Source organism: Lissotriton vulgaris, unplaced genomic scaffold (assembly GCF_964263255.1).
Source record: "Lissotriton vulgaris unplaced genomic scaffold, aLisVul1.2 SCAFFOLD_1144, whole genome shotgun sequence".
Classification (NCBI taxonomy): domain Eukaryota; kingdom Metazoa; phylum Chordata; class Amphibia; order Caudata; family Salamandridae; genus Lissotriton; species Lissotriton vulgaris.
The window spans coordinates 7,640-33,255 of NW_028243070.1; the positions used below are offsets into that span (position 1 = coordinate 7,640).

The 25,616-nt window shown below is 44.7% G+C and overlaps 1 protein-coding gene across 1 annotated transcript in view; it reads right to left on the reverse strand.

Moving 5' to 3' along the window:
• Positions 1 to 5,488: 5,488 nt before the first annotated feature.
• LOC147668715 (anoctamin-10-like) overlaps positions 5,489 to 25,616 on the reverse strand; it is a gene marked incomplete at its 3' end in the record, with an annotated part of 165,332 nt that continues 145,204 nt past the window's right edge. Inside the window, exon 9 of the mRNA XM_086948486.1 lies at positions 5,489 to 5,662. Within this exon, the coding sequence (XP_086804612.1) occupies positions 5,489 to 5,662 (174 nt within the window). The remainder of the gene's footprint in view (positions 5,663 to 25,616) is intronic.

Genomic DNA, 25,616 nt, shown 5'->3' on the forward strand with positions numbered 1-25,616 from the left:
ATCAAGGTCAGCAGTGGATGAAGGTGTACATTAAAATGAATGGGGCTTAAACCTAATTCTTGTGGCACCCCATGTGAAATGTCTTTGAACTCTGACTAAAAAGGAGGGAGAGAGATTGCTCGACATCTCCCAGATAAGTAGGAGTCAACTCAATTCAAGAAGGTGCCCTCCACTCCTATCTCCTTTAGACTGACAAGTAGCATCTGATGGTTGACGGTGTCAAAAGCAGCCGATAGGTCTAGTAAACTCAAGATTCCAACTCGACCACTGCTATCTCTCAACCTCAATTCATCCATTGCCAGAAATAGCACTGTTTCCATGCTATGGGCTGGTCTAAAGGCCATTTGCACTGGTTCTTGTAGATCATTGTGTTCTAAAAAGCTTGCAAGTATTTTACTGGCATATTTTTCTACAGTCTAGACTGGGTATGGAAGCTGAGAGATTGGGCAGTAGTTACTAGGGTCATTGACATCAGGTAGAGGTTTTTTCAGTAAAAAAAAGTAAGTAGCGCTTTGTTCCAAGCTGGTGATAAAATTCCCATGGCTGGCAAATGGTTACAGATTTTGAGTAGGTCTGGCTAGAGTTCATTTGTTCTATCTTTCCAGATCCAAGGGGAAATTGGGTAAGCAGGGAGCCGGGTGAGATTGTCATGGCTAGAGTTCTGAACTCTTCCAGTTTTAACAATCCCATTTTGTCCAGTTTACCATAAGTCTCTTCTGGTTGCATACTATCATTAGTCGTTAGAGTAAGGCTCATTGGTATATTTTATATATTTTATGATCCGATCAATTTTATTATGAAAAAAGTTGGATAGATTATTGCATAGTTCTTGTGATGGTTCTACTATTTGTTTTATATATTTTGGATGTGCTAACTCATTCACTATCTCAAATACTTTTTTTGATCTATTAAGTGCTTTGGTGATCCAGGCCCGGACACATCTGGAGGACTATTCTGTTTTGGCAGGCCTTAAACTGATTAAATCAAAGACTCATAAGTTCCTGTTTATGTACGCCGCCAGTGCCCGGTCACCCTACCTGGGGGACTAGCCTGGTCCCCCCACTTCTTTATATATCTAGGTGTACAGGTATTTTATATCTTAGAGGACCGCCAAGATTGCAATTTAAAGCCGGTGGTATGATCCCTCAGGGCGAGTGTCCAATTCAGGTACTCCCTGAAACTGCCCATTATGACCCTCATATTGCTGTCCAAGATGATCATGCTCCCTAGACTTCTATACTTTTTCGTGAACCTCCCTGTGGTGGTTCTGCCCTCTTGGTTCACAAATCAAGACATACTGATTCGAGAGTTAATATGGGACGGAGGATGGAACAGAGTATCCTTGACTGTGTTGCGGAGGGCACTGGAGGAAGGAGGATTCCAGATTGCACCAGATTGCGAATTGTGTTATCTGGACACCCAACTCCAGTGGTTAGATGGGATAAACCTGGTGACACTGAGTCCCATAGGCTTAATAGATAATTAGGGACTGTTGTTCGCAAAACGCATACACCGCAGGTGGCCATCCTGTGGCTGGGAGTGTTACTGTGAACTGCGCTGAAATGCTGGAGGAGGTGCCTCCGGCACACAACCAGGACTCCACTCTACACACCGGATTTGCCCCTAATGGGGATCCTGCAAGGCGATACCCTCTCCCCATTCACAGGGGCTTGAATGTCAGTATGGATATGACAGGGTCATTACGGTGAGAGACTGCTTCCAACAAGGGGAGCTCATCCCACTGGATGATTTTCTGTCCAAATATACTCAGCACCAGGTTCAGTTTCTGACCTATCATGCCATGGGAAGGACATTTGGGGATCTGAGGCGGAGCAGCTGGCAGGCACCGAGGACACATGTGGTCCTTCAGATGCTGGTGACGCTAGGGGCTGCTCGACACCTGATGAAATGGCTATACAAGGCACAGCTCAAGATGATTACAAAATTCTTTCACCGGAAATGCGGAAAATGGGGCCAATAATAGGGTGAGATTTGTTGTACAAGGAGTGGAGTTGAGTTTTGGGGAGCCCGAGCCGGGTGTCTAGAAGCATCAAATTTAAGCTCATCTAATTTAACTATATTCACATGCCATATTTGACCCCACACAGGTTGAGAGTTATGTTTGGGAGGGACGGCCTTTGCTGCCCTAAATGGAGAGAGCCAGATGCTGGGTTTGCACACATGACATGGGAATGTTGACGGTTGCGGGGGTTTTTGGGAGTTAGTGATAGCCGCCATCAATAGAATACTGGCTCACACACTCCCCTGCTCAGCTGAGGTTTGCCTATTGGGCCTGTTTCTCAGACCTAAGGCCAGAAAGATAGGAACGCGATTTGTGGACTTGGCCCTGGTCCTAGCACGGAGAGGATTAGCACTGACGTGGGAGGCAGGGATGGGCTCCTTGATGGTGGCCTGGATAAAGCTGTTGATATGTGGGCCAAAGCAGAAGAGAGGGCACTGGCAAGGGAGGACGCCCGAGGGGTTTGTCGACGCTCACTGGGGAGAATGTGTACGGAGGTGCTGCAAGCCTGGGAATAATAGAAACATAGTGGAAGCAGATGTTAGTGAAAATGAGGGGAGCCTGACGGAGAGTGCTGCAGTCGCTCCCCGACGTGTTGCATCAGATATAAGAGACGCATGTGCTGGGGGGGCGGGCCTAGATGCAGAACTCCTTTTCTCCCATGAGACTATAAAGATCCTCACATTAGTAATCCGTAAGCCCCCCAACCGAGAAGAGACCAGAACCTATGGTAGTTACGGAGTGGATTAAAACGAAATCTCACAAACAGTTGACGTGAAGGTGCGTTGGAAATGTATTTTACATAACTATGTACAAACAACAAAATGTGATATACTATTGATTTACTACTTTGACTACTGCTCTTGTGAATGCATAGAAGTATGTGAATAGAAATGCTTATAAAGACATATTTTATAACAAAAATAAGTGCTTCCGTGATGGTTCTCATATAGTAGATTTCTCTAGCTTTCCAAATTTCCTTTTGATATCTGTCTAATGCCATGTTCAGTTGTAGCTTATCTCTTTCTAAATAGGATCTACACCATTGCCTCTCCAGTTTCCTACAGTCAGTTTTCCTTTCCTTCAATGTTTCAGTAAATTATGGAGCCAAGGTTTTGGTTGCAGCACCAGTGGTTTTATTGGATTTAGTTCGTCTAATGTGCCTATACTTTATTTTTGTAGATTTGCATAGTTTGCCTCTCCTGTCTCGCCCTCATGAGGGTGGTGCAGATGACACGCAAATATATCTTAAGATCTCGTCCCTACAAGACTTGGAACGAGGAAACAAGGCTTTAAAAATGGCTATGCAATGGTTAACTACCAACCAACTGAAGCTTAACGCCAACAAAACGGAGTTCCTACTAATCTCACCAGCAAGGAGCCGTACGGAAATAAAGGAATGGACGAAAGTGATGACTGCGCTAAACTGCACCCCAACATTAATCAAGTCAGCGAAATCTCTAGGAATCACTCTGGATGAGAACTTAGACATGAAAGCCCACATCAACGCAATGGCCAAGAATGCTCGATTCCACCTGAACTACTTAAAAAAACTGAAACCTTTCATCTCAGAGGCGGATCTCAAATTGGCTATCCAATCCTTAGTTATCTCTAGGATTGAATATGGCTGCACCACCTTAGCGGGATTACCAAAAATGTCCACAGCACCACTGAAAGCATGCCTAAACGCTGCGGCAAGAATTATCACCGGATCCAGGAAATACGACCACATATCGCCACACCTGAAAGCTTTAAGCTGGCTACCCTATGAAGCCAGAATCCAAATGAAGATAGCTTGTATCACTCATAAAGCGCTACACCACAACACCCCGGGATACCTAGCGAAGAAACTCCAGCTTTCGGGAGGGAATCGGCCAGCGAGGAGTACTGAAGAATTTCTACTACGGCCAGCCTTTTTCCACAAGAAAAAAACGTATGACAGAGCGTTCTCAGGAGCTGCCCCCAGAATATGGAACTCAATTCCTCCTACCATCAGGAAGATCCAAAATGTAGAAGCATTCAAGCGAGAGTTAAAGAGCTATCTGATGAAAAAATACACTACCTAGAACTGTTCAGTCTCGAACTGACAATGAACTAAATATCATACCTGTTTACACACTCTACTTATGATAGATATATATCCACCTACGACCTTATTTATCATCTACCTCCTATCATCTACCTCATAGTTGCTTACACATCCTCTCGTGATTGAAGTATATCCAACACTGTCTATATTTATTACCTACCTCTTATCATCTACCTCATATTTGTTGTCTGTATAACTGTTTCATATATATGTCTTTGTCCACGCCTCATATGTAATTCGTTCCGATGCCCATATAACTGAGTGATATATATTGTCTGTCGCATACGCCTATATGTTAAGCGCTCTGATACCCACGGGTCTTGTTCGCGCTATACAAAACTTTCTAATAAATAAATAAATAAATAAATAAATAATCCCTTGCAGTTTTTTATCTTTGTCTTCAGGTTGGGTCTAACTAGTTTGAGGTCACTAATAGGTGATCCGACCAGCTTACTGGGGTCAAGTCCCCGACTACCACCAGTGTCATTATTAAATTAAGAGGGTGCCCTCCTTGATGTGTGGAGACCTTGACCTGTTGCTGCAAATCTATAGTTTCTCATTGCTTTGATTCTGTGAGCTTTCCTCTGCCCATATTTTAAAATCAGCTAATACCAGAAAATTTGATTCGGTCAAGTCCAGATTTGAGACCAGTTTCAGGATTGGTTGAGAGAAGGTTTGTAGGGTTCCCTGGGGACCTATAGCATGGAATACCTGACAGGGCAGTCCCTCCCCTGTCTTTTGGGGAGAGTCCTAACAGTTCTCGTCCCTGAAGTTTCTCAACTGGGAGCGTCACAAGTCCCCACTCTTCCTTAAAAATAATCGCTACCACCTCTTTTATTGGTTCTGGGTTGATGTATTACTTTATAGCCCAGTGGGCAAGTGAAACCTAAATCTACCCCTGAGTCCTGGCATCTCTAGGTCTCTATTATAAAGAACATGGCCCAGTATTTTGACTCCAACTTGAGGTTTAGTTCTGGTGCATGTTTCACCAGCGAATGTGCATTAATAAGGCAGCTTTTAAGAGCATTAGCATCTGATCATCCCTCCCCATATATAAACACACATAAACACACACATATATAATTTTTTATACATATATATATATATATATATATATATATATATATATATATATTTATATATATGTTTACACTTGAGGTATTCCTTTGCGCAAACAATTTTTGTTCTAGCTACCTTTCCCTGATTGTACATATTCTTAAGACCTATCTATCTGTACATATGCTAGATATATCACACATTAGTCACCGTAATAATTTATCTAAAATATTTGGATCTTTCTACAAAACCTTATAATGTAAATCAAAACATACAAAAAATCAAAACTTTAAACTTGCTACTGCATGATGGTCTTCACTCACCTCATAAGCTGGCAGTTCTCCTTCAGTGAAGACCACATCGACTAGCGGCTGGTCCTCAGAAACTCCCTGCTTACCATCCTTCCTGCAAAGCTTTAGTCTTTGAAGAAGGTATGGCAGGATGCATTCAATGAACTGGTTACTAACTTGGGAAACAATAAGTAGGGAGGCGAGCCTCTGTGGAAAAAAGAATAAAGTTGAGTGTCAGGTGACCTTGTTCACTGGCATCTACACAGTCCTGGAACCCACTTTGCAGTATATGTGCTCTGAGATAAGTTCTTAGGGCATAATATATATTTGGGGAAAATGATACTTTGTCAAAATGAGTCAGATATCCCTCCCACCATATTACTAGGGGCACAGGCTATAAAGCACTTGTAATATGGCAGGCAGGATGGGGTATCCCATCTGCTAAACACTAAATAAGATCCTTAGTTGGATGCAGTTTAACTTGAAACATTCAAGTACAAAATTCTGAAGCCTGGATCACCAGTAACTCATATAATTTTCACCCTAATCCACTTTTATTTCAAAATCAAGCTCACACTGAAGGGGTCAGCAGCACACTTGGATCATAAGCCCCTTCTTTGGTTGATAGAGTCGCTAAGGAATTATCTGATCCTCCTGAATATGGAATTGTTATGATTTGTATCTTAATGGAATGTGCCTACGACATGGTACTGTTACATTGTGGGGTTCCAGCTCAGTACAGTTGCTGCTGTGGAACCAGACACACCTGTTTCTTGTGTGTATGCTACATGGAATAAATCTATTTCAACTTCAAAGGATTTGGCATGTTATATGGATGATAAAACATAACAATATGGCGACGAGCTGGAAGTGGACCAGCCTTTGATGGGGGGGTTACCATTTAGTACAATTATTTTTGGGACTTTGCGTGAACACTGGAAATGTCATGTTTTGACTTTCTAATGGTGAGTTGTGGATACAAGGAAGACAAGCCTGTGTTGTCAGCTGCTTTCTAAGGATCTCGGATATTTCGTTGAAGTCGCACTGGAGGTGAGCAAATCAGTGTCAAAACAGTGCATTGTTTGAAAGCCTGCCATTGAATCTTACTGGCGGACGCTGGTGCTCATGTGAAGCGTGCTTTTAAATCGGCAAGACATCTCTGCTCGCGGAGTCCTTTCGTGGTGTCGAGCGCTCACGTCTTCGGGAGGATTTTGGAAGGTGTTCTGACATTCCTTTCACCAAATAGAGGAGTCACGCAGAGGTCACGCAACATGACCTGGGGAGGCCATTTTTATATTGGCTGCAATGGAGGAAATTAGCACACGGAAGGGGTTTTATTCCAAGTCTTCCGGTTTGGGCATCTCCAAGACTGTCGTGTACCGCTTTTCAAGGGTTTGAGAGGTAAACTGATATTTATTCACTCTTGGAACATCTTGGTTATATTTTTCATGTTTTTGGACAATACACAGCACAGCAAACATGTGTAAGTTTTTTGGGCTACTGTGTATGGTAAGCCATTTTGGACACAATTATTCATACACAATTGGATGCCATTTTTTACTAGTAATGACTATTTTCACTCATTGGCCTCTACTCTCCTATTTATTTTTTGTGGCAAGAAGTATCTTTGTTGTTGATTCATATTTTTCGCTTCGCCTGGATTTTGGGTGCTGCATTTTGTTACAACTTGGTAAATTAATTTTGGAGCAACAGAATGTTTCTATTAGCTCTCCACGTGCATTCTGGGCATCAGGATCTGAACCTTCCATGAAATGGGTAGAATGGAAGGAATATTTTGAGAAATATATTGCTGCAATTAATGAGTCTAAGAATACGTCGGCCGAGCAGATAAAATAACCCTTTTGCATTCTAGGGCCTCATTAGTTTCAAAACATATAATCGCATGCTGAAAGCTACTGTTAGGGGGAATGCTAATATTTTTGTGGCTGCTCTACAAGATTTGGACACATATTTTGCACCTAATGTGTGCACAGGTATTACCAGGTTTAAGTTCTTTTAACACAAGCAAAACAAAGGCGAGGCAGTGGACAATAATGCAGGGGAGTTAAAAACAATTGGCTATTGATTGTAAATTTGGTGCCATCCATGATGATTTGATTTGGGATCAATTGGTCATGCATGCCAATAATCCGACAATACAAGAACGTTTGTGGGTCAATGGGGATTCACAATTGGAGGAAGTGCTTACCATTGTGCGTAAGGCAGAAATATCTGGGAGGTGAGCCACAGAGTTAAAATAGTCTGATAAGGAACTGTCTTGTGTCTGTAAAGTTTTTCCCCGTAAAGGGGATTATGAAAAGAAAGTAGACAAGAGGGGCACATGTGCATTCAATGATAGGAAATGTTACAGCTGCGGCAGCAATAAACATCTTGCGTACACTATAGCATGTCCTGCACTTAAGCAAAAAAGCAGTAGTTGTGGTACCGTAGGACATCACGCGAAAGTATGCAAGAAGAAAAAATTTAAAGTGAAATGTATCCATGAAGGTAGAAGCTCTAGTGGAAGTGAAAGTGAAGAGGAGCTTACTAAGCGATACAGTGTTATGGCTCTACAGGGGAAATTTGTGCTCAGGAGGAGAGAGAAAATAAAGGTAAACCCGAATGCAACATATCCATTGATGATGTAAGGATAAAATTCTTTGCAGATTCAGGATCACCTTTTACTATTGTAAATGAAGAAGTCTGGAAAGATACATTGTGGGAGAAAATCACCAAGCATTTGTCTCCATCGAATATTAAACCGGAAAGTTTCACAGGAGAAAGGATCGACATTCTAGGGTTCAGATGCTAGGCAGACATGCAAGGGATAAATTGCACATGGCAAGAAGAGGACCATTGGTTCTGGGTTGGCAGGACCAAGGCAATCTTCATATTGTTCTGGACCCGAACAGTGTTGACAAAGTATTTGTTGTGGATGATGGAACCACAGTTGGTGAGGAAATGGCACACAGATATCCTAATGTCTTCAGCAAACAATTTGGTATGTTTGAAGGTTTTGAGCATGACATTGTGTTGAAATGTGATGCTAATCCTAAAGTTCATAAAATGAGAATTGTACCTGTATTGATATCAGATGAAGTGTAAAGAGAATTGGAAAGGTTGAAGAAGATGGATGTTATTTAACCAGTCGAATGCTCGGGCTGTATTTTCCCAGTAGTTTTTGCTTGCCGTAGTAATACCAAAATCCGTCTATGTGTAGACTTACGCCACTTGAACGACAACATTCTTATAAACCGCTTACCCTTACCTAGAATTACAGCGATGGGGTCGAGTCTAAAGGGGGTTGCATGGTTTTCAAATATTGACCTTTCTAGTGCATACCACCAGATTTCCCTCACACAAACGTCTAGGAGGATAACAGCGCCCATCACACCCTTTGGATGTTTCCAATTTAAGCGCATGCCATTGTGCCTTGCATCTGTGGCGGCTGTATTTCAACAACTTATGCACAAAACTTTGGGAGGGACAACAGTGTTCTGTATTTCCAAGATGATATTGTGTTCTTTGGGGAGGATAGAGCCAAACATGACAAGAGATTGCATAACATTTTAGGAATCTTGGAGAGTAAGGGTTTGACTGTTGAGCTGAGTAAGTGTAATTTGCAGAGAGAAGCGTGACTTACTTAGGACATGTAATTATTTATTTATTTATTTATTTTTAGAGTTTTCTATAGCGCGAACTTGAACCGATTAGGTTATCAGAGCGCTTTACATAGCACCAGTTCCGTTACATGTCATCACAGCAGTTTACATAGAATCAGTTACGTTGCACATTTCAGGATCTTGAACCCATTAGGTTATCAAAGCGCTTTACATAAGACAGCATTCGATGTCCAGTGCCCTCCTCCGCCGTGTAGCGGGGGACCACTTCCAGCCCTCCGAAGTCGTCGAGCTGTTGGGACTAGGCTCCTGGAATTTCAGCTGCCCCTTTACAACTAATTAGTTTGAAGTCATGACAGAAATCTCAATCCCAGCATCTCAATCGGTGCATTACAGGTAAAAACAGGATATAGGACCACTACGTAAGACCAAATAGAGTAAACTGTGGGCACCCCGGAATATATGAGGAAGCAGTCGGTGCGTTACAGGTAAGAAACAATTTCATAACAGGTTATAGGGCCAGTACATAGCGAAACAAATTGTTGTACATTGTAAGCATCCAAGAATATATGTTGTAGCAGTCGGTGCATTATAGGTAAGGACAGTTGCAAAAACAAGTAGATGTAGAAAGACTGCAATAAAAGGCAGACACTATCACAAGATACAGGTAAGTAAGGAGCGCGGTAGTAGAACTTAGACTATGTGTCTGGTCTCAGCTCTTGCTCCAATAGTGAGATTGAACTAGTCCATGATGGCCGCCACTGCGAAAGAACAGTCTAAGATGTTTTAGAGAAGGAAGTGTCAGACCTAAACCTTCTTTGATTAATGCAATTACGGACGCACCAGCCCCCACTAGTAAGAATGAGGTCATTTCTAGGAATGGCTGAGTATTGTGTCAAATTTAATCCAAATTTTGCAGAGAAAGTGTTTAATATTAGGCACTTAAGAAGCAAACAAAATGTACTTGGGATCGTTTGAGTGAGGACGAATTTTGTAATATTAAGGACTACCATGGAAAGGTACTAAATTTGAGCAGTTTTGATATGAAAAGCTACAGTGGATGCTAGCAATAAAGGTCTTGGAGTGGTGCTTACACGGGAAGATGTCAACAGCAAAGATAACATTATTCTGTTCGCCTCCAGGTCTTTGGCCCAATCTGGAGAGAGGTATCCCATTATAGAAAAGGGGGTGTTAGCATGTGCATTGGCACTTGATCATTTTTTTGCTTTAGTTTGGCAAAGGACTATCGCATTCGGAGTGATCATAAGCCGTTAGTTAAGTTGCTTACAACAGAGGGTAGTATATCTGCTTCAGTGAGAATGGCAAGATTATCGATGCGGATAAAGAGCTATGTTTGTAATATTGTATATGTTCCTGGGAAGGACAATTTGATGGCTGATTGCTTATCTAGACTGCTGAGTCCTGTAGAAGCATGTGAGGATGATCCTTGGAATAACTTTAAAGTGGCTTTGATCTGTGAATCTGGGTCACCGGCTATTAAGCAAAAAGATTGGGAAGATAGAAAGAAGATGGGGTTTTGCAGGAAATTTTGAGGTACATATCTAATGGTTGGCCTAGGAAAGAATTGTTATCTGAGGAGTGCAGACCATTTTGGGAAGTTAGGTCTGAGTTGTAGGTGAATACAGATGTTGTTTTTGGAGGTTGCAAAATTATTCATTGAGTTGGCGAGCATTATGTAATTTTAGATCTCTGTCATGAGGGCCATTTTGGTGTGGTAAAGACTAAGAGTGTGGTTAAGGAGCCATTTGGTGGCCTGGTGTGGACAAAGCTGTAGAGAGATTTATTCAAAGTTGTGGAGTTTGCTCTGCATCTGATGAAGCTATACGAAACTTAAGACCTCCCATCGGTGAAGTAATGATTCCCTAGCAGCCATGGGAGAATGTGGCCATTGATTTGTTGGGTCTGGTTGGTGGTGCGCAGGAGTATATGATTATTTTGATGGATTTGTTTACAAAATGGCCAGTCGTGGAGGTAGTGGAAAAAGCAGACATGGTTAAGGTGTTAGAATTTTTGGACAGGACTTTTTGGTCAGAAATTATTCCAGCTTTACCTTTGAGTGAGAATGGAGTTCAATTTGTTTCTAATGCAGCTAAAATATATTTTGAGAGAGTGGCTATTAAACATAAGACTACAGCACTTTACAATGCCAATGGAAATGGCACAGTTGAGAGATTTAACCGTATGGTTAACGGAGTGATTCAGAGTGCGGTTACTAAAGGAGACGATTGGAGGATAGCGGTGATGAAGGCTGTGTGAGCATACACCATACATGGTGACCAAGAATGATGTAACTGGTATGTCCCCGTTAGTTATGATGAGAGGTAGAATTCCAAGGTGCAAGTGTACACCGGAAGGGCTGTGTGATAGTGCTGTGCAGAAGTGGTCTCCTGAATTAGTAAAGGAAAAATTGGAGGAAACTCATCATAAAAGAAAAGGATATTATTATGCAGGTAATAAAGTCAAGACGGGCCACATTAAAGTAGGTGATTGGGTGAGAAACAGGAAACCTATGAAAGTACAGAAGATAGAAAGTGATTTTTTCCAACCACAAAAGGTGAAGGAGATTCTGAGAAATACAGTGAAATTGGAAAATAGCAATGTATGGAATATAAAAAGTGTTGCTTTGTGTTCCAAGGATTTGTGTTCTAAGGAACTGGTTGAGGATTTAAATTTAATGAGAGAAACAGATCCCCTTTGGTCTGCAGATATTTTTTAATTATCAAAAGACTGAAGCATTGTTGATGTTATGGAAGGAGAGAAAGATGTTGGTAGTATGGGTGAACCAAGGACTATTAGGGTTGAGAAAGGTGCCGAAGGAAGTATGTAGGATATTGTTCTTGGTAAGGATGCAGAAAAAGAGATATACCGGGATGGCTGAAGGATTTTGTTGCGGGATGATAGATTTTTTTTTTAAATGTGTGTATATATATATATATATATATATATATATATATATATATATATATATATATATATATATATATATATGAACGAAAATTCGTCACCAGCCAAGGCAGCCGCCCCAGCCCAATACTCCAGCGCTGACGAAAGAACGGACCCAAATTTTCAGTGCTTAAACCTTCGTGTTTATTTCAGCAAGCCTGCCGCCGCCATAACGCGTTTCGCCTTTACAGCTTGATCACATGGCCAGTTGCTTACAGCCAATGCCATACATTTAAAGTGCAAGTGCGCGCGCAAATCATTACAAAAAATGCAGCAACATAGAAGAAATACTACGTTTCCAAGTGCTATCAAAATGCATGTAAATATTATATACATACTTTGATTAAAGTACAAGTGGCTTAATATATAAAATATAAATATATATTTACACTTTAAAAACCACTGAAGTTTGTTTTTGAATAACTGTATAAATACAAGTTAATTGCATCGTGAACATGAACCCACAACGTTTGTGCCATAGATTCGTATAAATTTGTTGTTCACAAGAAATACTCACTCCCCAAATGTACAAAGCACTTGGCAAAAGATATATCAAAGTCAGTTTGTCCCGACGCGCTATCCAAGAGGACAGCAAGGGGTGCCTGCGACCTTCCCTGACCCTATAGACGCTGACAGTGAGTGCACCTCGCCTTGGCAACTTGTGGACTTGGTGGCTGAATGGGGGAAGGTGTCAGCGGCACAACCATGATGGATGGATTTTAATATTTTACACAGTTTTGCCAGCAGCCCACATGGGTGTTATTTTACAGGACTTCAAGTCCCAGGATGCATTGTGTGTATACTCACCTGAGTTTGATTGCACTGATTGACTAAAGGGAATATACTGGAAAGACAACGTGTTGGCATTTCCTGTGTAGCAGTAAAGCCTATGAGGAATGGCGGGCGGAGCCCGAAACGCGTCAGGTCGCTGCAGACGCTGAGTGTGCCTGCGACCTTCCCTGACCTTAGACGCCGACAGTGAGTGCACCTCGCCTTGGCAACTTGTGGACTTTGTTATATATGGCCGGCCCGGCCGTGAGGAGCACCGCCGTCTATGTAAGCGGCTCCGCAGCTGTCCTCTTGGATAGCGCGTCGGGACAAACTGGCGAGTGGCTGAATGGGGGTAGGTGTTAGCGGCACAACCACGAAGGATGGATTTTAATATTTTACACAGTTTTGCCAGCAGCCCACATGGGTGTTATTTTACAGGACTTCCAGTCCCAGGATGCATTGTGTATATACTCACCTGAGTTTGTTTGCACTGACTTATTAAAGGGAATATACTGGAAAGACAACGTGTTGGCATTTCCTGTGTAGCAGTAAAGCCTATGAGAAAGGGCGGAGCCCGAAACACGTCAGGTCGCTGCAGACGCTGGGTGTGCCTGCGACCTTCCCTGACCCTATAGACGCCGACAGTGAGTGCACCTCGCCTTGGCAACTTGTGGACTTTGTTATATACGGCCGGCCCGGCCGTGAGGAGCACCGCCGCCTATGTAAGCGGCTTCGCAGCTGTCCTCTTGGATAGCGCGTGGGGACAAACTGGCGAGTGGCTGAATGGGGGTAGGTGTCAGAGGCACAACCACGAAGGATGGATTTTGATATTTTACACAGTTTTGCCAGCAGCCCACATGGGTGTTATTTTACAGGACTGCCAGTCCCAGGATGCATTGTGTATATACTCACCTGAGTTTGATTGCACTGATTGATTAAAGGGAATATACTGGAAAGACAACGTTTTGGCATTTCCTGTGTAGCAGTAAAGCCTATGAGGAAGGGCGGAGCCCGAAACGTGTCAGGTCGCTGCAGACGCTGAGTGTGCCTGCGACCTTCCCTGACCCTATAGACGCCGACAGTGAGTGCACCTCGCCTTGACAACTTGTGGACTTTGATATATATATAATTCTGTTTGGAAAATGGTGTTTGCCTTCTTTATAGCAACTAAAGACAGTTTACCAGTTAATATGCAGTTAACCAAGCTGCATATTAACTGTTAATATACAGGACCTGTATTGAATTGAATGTCTTCCCCTCCTCATGAACTGATATTTTGAAAAGACATTTTGATTGGTTTTAATTTGCGTCAAAATCCCACATAGAAAAAGTCAACTGATATATATTTAGAGGTTGAACTGTAATTGCCCATCCAGGGCGAGATATTATAAAATGTTAAAGAATTCTAAGAAATAAAATTAGAATGAATTCATAGAATAACGTATGATCACATGGTTATCTAAGATATTAGGTATGTCTCTTGTATATTTTGTGATATTAAGATATACAGACCACTGTCTTTTTGCACAGCCTAAGATGGCTGCTGTTAGAAATGTGTGGACTGGAGGAGAAGCTGCTGTGAAGTCCCCTTTCAGTCTTAACTAATAATGAAGTGATGGGATATGACGTGTATATAATCATGACAAACCTTGTGTACATCGACATTGATGAAGGCCAGCATGGTCGAAACTCATTTGTCTGCCGATGGGAGAAGAATAAAGTAATTTGAATATCTTTGAGTGTGTGCGCCACGCTTTATTTCACTTTGCGTTTAGAAAACAAAAAAATATATATATAATATATATATATATATATTATATATCACGCTCTCCGTCTGCGCTCAGATTTTCCTCCAAAACACGGACTACAAAGTAAGTTTCTTTAGAGATTTATTGGGATGCCGCCATAACGCGCTTCAACTCAAGAAGCCTTATATATGTATGTGTGTGTCTGTAGGGGGTGGTGGTGTTGGGTATGCATTATCAAAATGTTATCTTACTTTGTTTCATTGTTTATAAGGAAGGGGATGTGTTATGATTTGTACCTTAATGAAATGTGCTAATGACATGGTACTGTTCCATTCTGGGGTTTCAGCTCAGTACAGTTGCTGTGGTGAAACCAGACACACCAGTTTACTGTGTGTATGCTACTTGGAATAAATCTATTTCAACTTTAAAAGATTTGTTGTGTTATATGGACGATGAAACATAACAGTAATCATTTCCTACTCTTAGTTTCAAAATTACATCCACCAAATTCTTTATCAATTATATCTCTGATATTCTTTTCAATAACCAGTGCCCACAGTATAAACCTTGTATTGACAGATATGCATAATTACTCACCCACATTTTTGTAAGAATGGCTAGTAAAATCTTTGTTTAAAAAGCCTCCGTACTACAAAACCTAATCAAAATCAACAAAGCAAGAAAAATACGAGGTCACGTAATCACTTGTTTTTATGTAATAACTTCCTATAACGTGTTACACCACACATCTTCTATTTCCAAGCATTGTAAATAACAAGTGACAGTATTATATAATTTTATGGTACTCAATTTTCCACTTCAGAAAGATGGAAGGTTGGGTCTACTTTCTTGGCGCTTTACTTGGTGACATACATATCACTGCATAACACAGCAGTGAGGTTTCAACTCACTAAGCCATCCTTCCCGCACCTTACCTAGTCAAGTACCAACTCTTACCATCCATCCAATCTGGACTGAGGCCAGTACATGGCCCCAATCTCACATTATGGAATGCATTGTATGTATGTCTTTTAATGTTCATTGTACATCCTGCCATCACACTAATAACGTTAATTCCTTATAACTAACCATCAGTGTATATTCTCATGCATAATCTTTAAGTCCCGTGAACAGCAGTTCTAATATTTTCCAATATGCTAGCCATCACTGACTTTGAAAATATGTTTACTGATGACTGTGTAGATTTTGATAATATGGAACATATTCTCATCAGAGTCCCAGAAAAATATTAACATGGGTAAGCTTGTTCTCAAATATATTGTGAATTTGTTACAAAGTTAGAAATTTACCCGTGGAATTACACAAAACCTTACTACTGTTGCTATTTTATTGATGTCTCTAAGGGCATCGCTGAAGCACACTCACCTCTGCAATTTTTCGTTGTCGTTCATAGGTCAATGGCTTGGAAATTCATATTTCAACTAATATGAAACTCTGGTGCACTGACTGGGTGCTATTGTATACCGATGATACAGTCCCGATGTTGTGGACCCCAGATGGTTTGCAGAGACTGATGGACATGTATGCCGATTTCATCAAGACTAGGAGTTTATAGCTCAATAAAGCCAAGACACTTATGATGGCATGTGGGAAAACAGCCAAAGTACAGGACATTTATTATTTGGAGGTTCCTAAATTGCCAGGGTAAATTCATTCATCTATTTGGGTATCCTTTTTACCAATAATGGCTCATGGTAAAAACATTCAAAATGTTATATCTAGAATGAGAAGTGTATGCAAGGCAGTCTTTAGGTTCTCCCGCAAATTAGGTAGTCGCCCTGCTAAATAAATTATTAACATTTACAAGGCAAAAGCGTTTTTTGCTGATCTCTATATAGAGGCATGTAGGGATGTACGTGTGGTGGTCCTCAGCAGATTGAGAAGAATGTCTTTTTTAGGCATTGGACGAAATTCCCACATTATGCTCATCTCTAGAGTTAGCTTTAAGGCCTCCACAATTACAAATAATGCACTAGATGGAAAAAGCATTCCGGAAGAAGGTAAATTTCTACTTGCCTATTACAACGCTAATATTTACATATACTGTTATAACAGCAAGATTTAAAAGATCGGAACAAGAGGCAGAACTTTTCTGGATCCAAACTTCAAGGGTTTTTATCATTATTATCTTCATGATATAAGCTCCAATCCTGCTTCTCTCCTGCAATGATTAGACACTGAACAAACAACAGATGGGACCTCCTGGATGGGAAAGAGGTACGGGTCGAAACCCAACCTTTTTCCTAATTATAAGCAAGCAGTAAACATGTTCAAATTTACATTTCGAAAAGTCAAAAGAGCTGCCTATGTACTCTACAGATGTATTCTCAACAGAACAAGTACTCCGATTTTTTCTAGCTGGAAAAACTGATTGATGTTTAGGGACATCATGAGTAAATTTCTCGATATGTATAACAATCAAATCAAGGGTTTGGTTACAGATACTGGATGGACATAAAATAAGTCCCTACATATGCTGATTTCTAGATCTTCTAGAAGAGTATGTCAATGGGACACAAAATGTTGACCTAGGAATATAAATAGCAACAGCAGTGTTTCTTCACTGGCCATCAGAGCACACACCTACTGAGCTGAAGGCAAGTGGCAGGGAAGGGGAAACCTCGGGCTGTCTTGCTAATTAAGATGTACACAACCCCTATAGTTCACTTGCTGAAATTACTGCTCTTTGCACAATGATTCCACGGAGAAGCAGGAGAAAAGTCAGCATGTGCTGGTGTCTTTGACTCAAGAAGCTACGGATTCTATTCAACCAAAAAGTTGTGGGGGAGAAACAGCTGATGCTCCTAAATGTATGGGTACCAATACTGGGTCCAACAAGAACAGTAGCAGAGGCACTTTTTCTAACAGACAGACACTGATGAACTCCAGACTCCCCTCTGTATGTTAGGCTGCTATATTATTCCCACAAGGTGTATACAAGGTTAGAGAGGCCACTGTGCTTGGAGGTATTAATCCCAGCACACATTTCACAGCTCAAAGAGAGGGCTCCTACTCTCTTCTCCCGCCTCCACTTTCTAGCTCATGCACTTTAGACCATCAAGAGAAACACAGGGCTCATTGGCCTTCATGAGATACTGACAACTGACACTAGTTTGTGTTTTGATGGTCTGGGCTATGCTAAGCTCATTTGAGCTTTTCATTTCCCCGGTTGTAAGCACACTTAACGGATGCGTTTAGTGTTTTTTTTTTTCTTATCATGAGTCTTGATAATGAGGATCTATGCGGTCTTGTTAAAAAAATAATGCATATGGTTTTCATAAACACTAAGACAAATTCTTCATTTCGGGTTTTTTTATTGAACATTTCAGAATAATGTAAAATACATGTATATCCAGGTGTAGTATTTAGGGCTTGAGACTTTGCTCACTTAAAGATCATTGCCACCACTAATGGGTCCTAGGGATTCCAACTCTTTAATGATGTATGATGTTGAGAGGTCAGGATGCGCAAATGCCCATGGCAAGTAATCGTGCACCACTAATCAGTTGCAGCTCATACTGTCTTTGTCATATAGATGCCTTGCACTCAGACATAAGCCTGGGTGTCATCAGTATATTGTCGACTCATAAGTTCAGGACTCCAGTTGTTGGCCAGCTGGACTGATCCAGCACCACTCCATGAAGAAGATTTTGTCAATGTGAGAATTCCTTTCCAATTTCTGTTAAATGGTCTCCTTCACTGACTGTTATGTTCAGCCTGCATTAACAGTCTCATTTGTCAATCCGTTCTTCCATTTTTGGTTAATATTGAGACTGGTCATTTTGGTGGTGAGGGAGAGCCAAGACATTCTGCCTAGTTAATAGGATAGCCAATTAACAACTATGAAACATAATGTTTCCAGGAAACTTCACAGTGGTTCATATTGATACAAGCATTTCCAGTTCTAAAACTGCATCCACACTTTTAAACTGAAAAGGGCACCAGGAGTCCAACATGCTGGGCCCCTCTCTTTCTCTGCATGTTTAAGCCTGATTAAACAAGCACTGGCATAGCCAATAGGTCTCGCCTTTTGGACCTTATAAGTGTTTAGTAATCCAGCACAATATCCTCGGTACAACAACATCAAGTGTTGCATGGCTATTCTATTACAAACACCAGAAGCGGAATCAGATGACAACTCTGCCATGAGCGTACAGACTGTATCACCTTGAATTATGTATCTACAGCTGGGTTGCCCACGACCGAGGTAGCATTAACTGTGCTGCTGAATGGGGGAGTACTGTATCTTATTGTATCTAACATAAAAGCACTGTACGATGTTGAATCCTATGTCACTGCACTCAAACTGGTTTGCGCTAGAGGACACACCGGGGATAGAGGTGGGATTAAAGGGAGGTGGGGAGTAATTTTGATTTTTTTCTTTGATACGTCTTGCTTAAGGGTCGCAGGAGTTCTTGTTGGAAATTAACCAACAAGGAATCTCTAATTACTGGTCCCATTTGGTGTCTATATATAACGCTGCCTTATGAGAGACTCTTGAATTTGGAAATGTACTTGGGGATTGATGAAGACCAGAGAACTACTGCTGACTTTTGACTCCTGTAAGTGATTACGTTTTGTTTGAAAATGTAATAAAACATATAAAAATAAAAAAAATCAAATGTTGCATGGCTAAATACTTATAAGGTCCCAAAGGTGAGACTTATTGGCTATGCCAATGCTTGTTTGAATGAGTGGCTTGTGCAGGTATACCACTGTGAGGTAGAGATACTGCGAGTGCTTTTACAGGAGCCCCTGTGACATTTTGCCTCTTCAAAATGTATCTTGGGTCTGATGTAATACTTTTAGCCCTCTTCCCGTCTTCCCGCACCCAATGCATCCTTAAATGTCCCATGTACAGCCGGGGTTGAAACTACTACTACCCCTGCCCTCCGGTGACACTTTATCCATCACTGGTGGTGGTGGTGGTGATGGACGTGGTGGTGGTGGGGGAAGTAGTGGTGGTGGTGGACGTGATGGGGTGGTGGACGTGGTGGTGGTGGATGTGGTGGACATGGTGGTGGTGATGTATGTGGTAGTGGACGTGGTGGTGATGGTGATGGTGGATGTGGTGGTGGACATGGTGGTGGTGTTGGACATGGTGGTGGTGGTGGATGTGGTGGTGGACGTGATGGTGGACGTGGTGGTGGTGGTGGTGATGGTGGACATGGTGGTGGTGGATGTGGTGGTGATGGACATGGTGGTGGACATGGTGGTGGACGTGGTGGTGGTGGGGGCTGTGGTTGTGGGCGTCGTGGTGGTGGATGTGGTCGTGGTGGACGATGTGGTGGGGTGGTGGGCGTGGTGGTGGTGGACGTGGTGGTGGTGGACGTGGTGGTGGATGTGGTGGTGGATGTGGTGGTGGACGTGGTGGTGGACGTGGTTGTGGACGTGGCAGTAGTGATGGATGTGGTGGTGGTGGACATGGTGGTGGTGGACATGGTGGTGTACATGGTGGTGGTGGACGTGGTGGTGGATGTGGTGGTGTACGTGGTGGTGGACGTGGTGGTGGATGTGGCGATGGTGGTGGACATGGTGGAGGACATGTTGGTGGATGTGGTGGTAGTGGACGTGGTGGATATGGTGGTGGTGGACGTAATGGTGGTGGTGGATCTGGTGGTTGTGGATGTGGTGGTGGTGGACATGGTGGTTGTGGATGTGGTGGTTGTGGATGTGGTGGTGGTGGACGTGGTGGTGGTGGTGGAGGATGTGGTGGTGGTGGAGGTAGATGTGGTGGTGGTGGTGGATGTGGTGGTGGAAGTGGTGGTGAACCTGGTGGTGGTGTTGGTGGACCTGGTGGTGGTGGTGGAAGTGGTGGTGAACCTGGCGGTGGTGTTGGTGGACCTGGTGGTGGTAGACGTGGTGGTGGACGTGGTAGTGGTGGATGTGGTGGTGGTGATGGACATGGTGGTGGACATGGTGGTGGTGGTCGTGGTGATGGTGGACGTGCTGGTGTTGGACGTGGTGCTGGATATGGCATTGGTGGAAGTGGTGGTGGATGTGGTAGTGGTAGTGGTAGTGGTGGTGGCGTGGTGGTGGTGGATGTGGTGGTGGACATGGTGGTGGTGGATGTGGTGGTGGAGGATGTGGTGGTGGGGGACGTGGTGTTGTTGGACATGGGGGTGATGGGCATGGTGGGAGTGGATGTGGTGGTGGACGTGGTGGTGGACAGGGTGGTGGTGGACATGGTGGTGGTGGTGGACATGCTGGTGGTGGACGTGGTGGTTGTGTTGGTGGACATGGTGGTGGACGTGGTGGTGAACGTGGTGGTGGTGGTGATGGAAGTGGTGGTGGTGGACATGGTGGTGTTGGTGGACGTGGTAGTGGTGGTGGCTGTGGTCGTCGTGGACGTGGTGGATGTGGATGAGGTGATTGTGGATGTGGTGGTGGTGGACATGGTGGTTGTGGATGTGGTGGTTGTGGATGTGGTGGTGGTGGACATGGCGGTGGTGGTGGATGTGGTGGTGGTGGAGGTGGATGTGGTGGTGAATGTGGTGGTGGTGGACATGGTGGTGGACGTGGTGTTGGTGGACATGGTGGTGTTGGTGGACTTGGTGGTGGACGTGGTGGTGGTGGACATATTGGTGGTGGATGTGGTGGTGGGGAACGTGGTGGCGGTGGTGGTGGACATGGTGGTGGTGGACGTGGTGGTGGACGACGTGGACATGGTGGTGGTGGACCTGCTGGTGGTGGAATTGGTGGATGTGGTGGTGCTGGATGTGGTGGTTGTGTTGGTGGACGTGGTGGTGCTGGACATGATGGTGGACGTGGTGGTGGTGGACATGGTGGTGTTGGTGGACGTGGTGGTGGATGTGGTGGACATGGTGGTGGTGGTGGATGTGGTGGTGGACGTGGTGGTGGACATGGTGTTAGTGGACATGGTGGTGGTGTTGGATGTGGGGGTGGACATGGTGGTGGTGGACGTGGACGTGGTGGTGGTGGACGTGGTAGTGGTGGACGTGGTGGTGGTGATAGACATGGTGGTGGATGTGGTGGTGGTGGATGTGATGATGGTGGATGTGCTGGTGGTGGACATGGTGTTGGTGAAAGTGGTGGTGGTGGATGTGGTAGTGGAAGTGGTGATGGATGTGGTGATTGTGGATGTGGTGTTGGACATGGCGGTGGACAGTGTGGTGGTGGACACGGTGGTGGACACGGTGGTGGACGTGGTGGTGGTGGACGTGGTTGTGGTGGATGTGGTGGTGGACATGGTGGTGGTGGACGTGGTGGTGGTGGACATGGTGGTGGTGGACGTGGTGGCGGTGGACATATTGGTGGTGGACGTGGTGGTGTTGGACGTGGTGGTGTTGGACATGGTGGTGGTGGACGTGACGGTGGTGGACGTGGTGGTGGACGTGGTGGTGGTGGACGTGGTGGTGGTGTTGGTGGACATGGTGGTGTTGGAGGACGTGGTGCACGTATTGGTGGTGGTGGTGGACGTGGTGGTGGTGGACATGGTGCTGGTTGACAGGGTGGTGGCCATGGTGGTGATGTGGACGTGGTGGGGGTGGACATGGTGGTGGTGGACATGGTGGTGGACGTGGTGATTGTGTTGGATGTGGTGGTGGACATGTTGGTGGTGGACGTGGTGGTGGTGGATGTGGTGATGGTGGTGGACGTGGTGGTGGACGTGATGGTGTCGCATGTGGTGGTGGTGGTGGATGAGGTGGACATGGTGGTGGTGTTGGTGGACGTGGTGGTGGATGTGGTGGTGGTGGATATGGTGGTCGTGGACGTGGTGGTGGACATGGTGGATGTGGTGGTGCTGGTGGACGTGAAGGTGGTGGTGGAAGTGGTGGTGAACCTGGTGGTGGTGTTGTTGGACCGGGTGGTGGTGGACGTGGTGGTGGACAAGGTGGTGGTGGACGTGTTGGAGGTGGTGGACATGGTGGTGGTGGACGTGGTGGTGGTGGACGTGGTAGTGGTGGACGTGGTGGTGGTGATGAACATGTGGTGGATGTGGTGGTGGTGGACGATGTGGTGGTGGATGTGGTGGTGGTGCACATGGTGGTGATGGACGTGGTGGTGGTGGACATGGTGGTGGATGTGGTGGTGAACATGGTAGTGGTGGACTTTGTGGTGGTGGATGTGGTGGTGGTGGTGGTGGTGGTGGATGTGGTGGTGGGGGACGTGGTGATGGATGTGGTGGTGGTGTTGGTAGACATGGTTGTGGTTGGCATGGTGGTGGTAGACGTGGTGGTGGTGGACGTGGTTTTGGTGGTCGACGTGGTGTTGGTGGACATGGTGGTGGACGTGGTGGTGGTTGATGTGGTGGTGGTGGACGTGGTGCAGGGTCGGATTGGCAAGGCGGGCATTCGGGAATGGGCCGAAGGGCCGGTGCCACAGTGCCCTCTGTGGGCCGTTTTTTTTCTCCCCTGTCCCAGTCCACAGAGAGTGGACTAGGAAAGGGGAGAAAAAAAAACGGCCCACAAAGTGCACAGAGACAGAGACACAGAAAATGAAAGCAGCCTCGCTGTGCGGCCAGACAGCGATTGTCAGCTGTGGCCTCTCCTTCACCCCTGCCCTGCCAAGCAATCAAGCTGAGGCTGGGCTGGGAGGGGTGATTGTTTGCAATAATCGGCCTCCCTGGGGGCCAGGTGTTTCTCAGGCCTTTGAGCCATTTGCACCTCGGCCCCCTAGCGCCCATGCAGCCCAGAAACGGTGTTAGTCTTAACACCTCGCCCACAGCCCTTCTCATTCAGGGCACAGTGGGCGAGGAAGAATGGGTCTTGCTGTGGGGGCTGGTGATGTTTGGATTTTTTTTGTTTTATTTATTTATGCGATTTTATATAGCGCAGACTTTACCCGAAGGTGTCAGAGCGCTTCACACTAGGAACAGCAATAATACATGAGGAGAAAATTATAAGTGGACAAATTACAAAAGCAAACGTTAAGTTACATGAATCAAAAGTGTAGTGAGCAACCAAAATACAAGAGGAGCAAACAATACATTACAGGAGGAAAAAGAGATGTGTGCAGGTCACAAAAGCGTACAAAGTACAAGTAGAGGTATAATACTGCAATTAATGGCAGACACTCCAGCACAAGAACAAACGTTTCGTAGGCAATGGTGGCACTTGTGCAAGTATCTAAAGCAAACAAAAGTGAGAGGTAGCAAACAGTGTGTTACAAGAGAAAAGTGACTTGTGCAAGTTACAAAAGGGTACCATACACAGGTACAAGGGAAATACTACAGTAAATGGTAAATACTCAAACTGCCAGAACACAGTGGGAAGGCACTTCCCATGCACCAGCTTCACCTCAGCCTCCCCCTGGCTACCTGGCTACCTTGGATGACCCAGAAAGCTGTTTTGTGCTCCCCTGCCAGGACATTTTCCCAAGGCCTGGAGGGTTGATTAATTTACTAATTGCAGGGGCCTTCCCTCTGTTCATGTGCTCCTGAGCTGAAGGTCTGGGGAGGGCTGAGTAGGTTAGTAATAGCAGGTGCTTTGCTGCTTTTCAGGTGCTCCTGTGCTGGAGGGCTGGAATAATTTTGTGACAAAAAGGGGCCTTGCTATTTTTTTTAGTTGCTCAGCATGTAGGCCATTGTCACCTTGGCCCTGTGTCGTGTGCAAGAACAGTATCCTCCCACTTTCATTCCTTGTCTGTGCAAATGGTGTTTCATGAAAGGGCACGCCCCTTGAATGTGGGCCACGCCCCTTAAATATGGGCCACCCCTCTTGAATGTGGGCCACTTTTTTCGTCACTGCCCGGGCCGAATTGTGATCCCAATCCGACCCTGACGTGGTGGTGGATGTGGTGGTGGTAGTGGATGTGGTGGTGGTGGTGGATGTGATGGTGGTGGGCGTGGTGGTGGTGGACGTGGTGGTGGACATGGTGTTGGGCGTGGTGGTGGACGTGGTGGAGGGCATTGTGGTGGTGGTGGATGTGGTGGTGGTGGGCGTGGTGGTGTTGGACATGGTGGTGTTGGACGTGGTGGACATGGTGGTGGTGGGGGTGGTGGTGGTGGGCGTGGTGGTGGACATGGTGGTGGTGGACAAGGTGGTGGTTGATGTGGTGGTGGATGTGGTGGACGTGGTGGTGGTGGACGTGGTGGTGGACGTGGTGGTGGACGTGGTGGTGGACGACTATTGGGTAGGAGGGTGCTGGCAGAATACGGAAGGAGAGGAGGATCTCGAAGGAGGCACATGGGAGAGCAGAAAGAGGCCGAATATTAGAAACAAGCCACAGCATCACTCTGGTTGATGTTTGGGAGGTGGGAGGAGTGTTCTGTGCAGGAAGGCATTACGGCACTCTAGTAAATAAATAAATAAATAAAACAAGTGCGGTACACAAATGTGAAAGCGACCGTGTTTGGAGCTGAAATTGCACGCTGTGCTTAATGAGTCATGACGAGGGAGGAAAGCTGTGCTCGCTCCCGCGGACCCTCGGCCCGGGAAGAGAGAAGGCGGGACATGCACCCGCCTTCGGCCAATGGCATGCTGTCTTTCTTAAAAAGACGCATGCAAAGGTCAAGTGAAGAAAACAAAAGCTCACGCATGAGCATGTGTTCCAAAGTTTAAAGCCCTTACTAAATGTCTCGCTGACTGGCTCAGGCAAGACCTAAAAAAGGCTTCTGTGATCAAACATAGGACTTTTTATAAGCTTGTCTGGGCATTGTTGATTCACTTATACATTAGACCTTTGATCTTGAGGAGAAACATGTAATTGTGGAACGCTGCTGGTAAGGAAAAGCCGACTCAGGGAATAAGAAGGTGGGACTATGTTAAGCCGACATAGGGTTAAGAGTTGAACAGCATAGGGCACTGCCCTGCCAAAGTATTTCACCTTAGGTTTAACTGTATTTTTATTGTTTCAAGTCTTGACACATACCATCACCTACAACCTTCCGGCCGGCAAAAATTTCTAAAGAATATTTGAAAAAACACATAACGTTTAACATGTTCTCCTTCAATAGTCGTTCTTCCTCCCTCTCCCTGGTCAGCTCGAAATGTTTGCTCATCTCGAGTGATGCAAGTCTCTTACATTTAGCAGCCCACTTATTCAGCTCATTACGACTGCACTCATTAGCCTCTA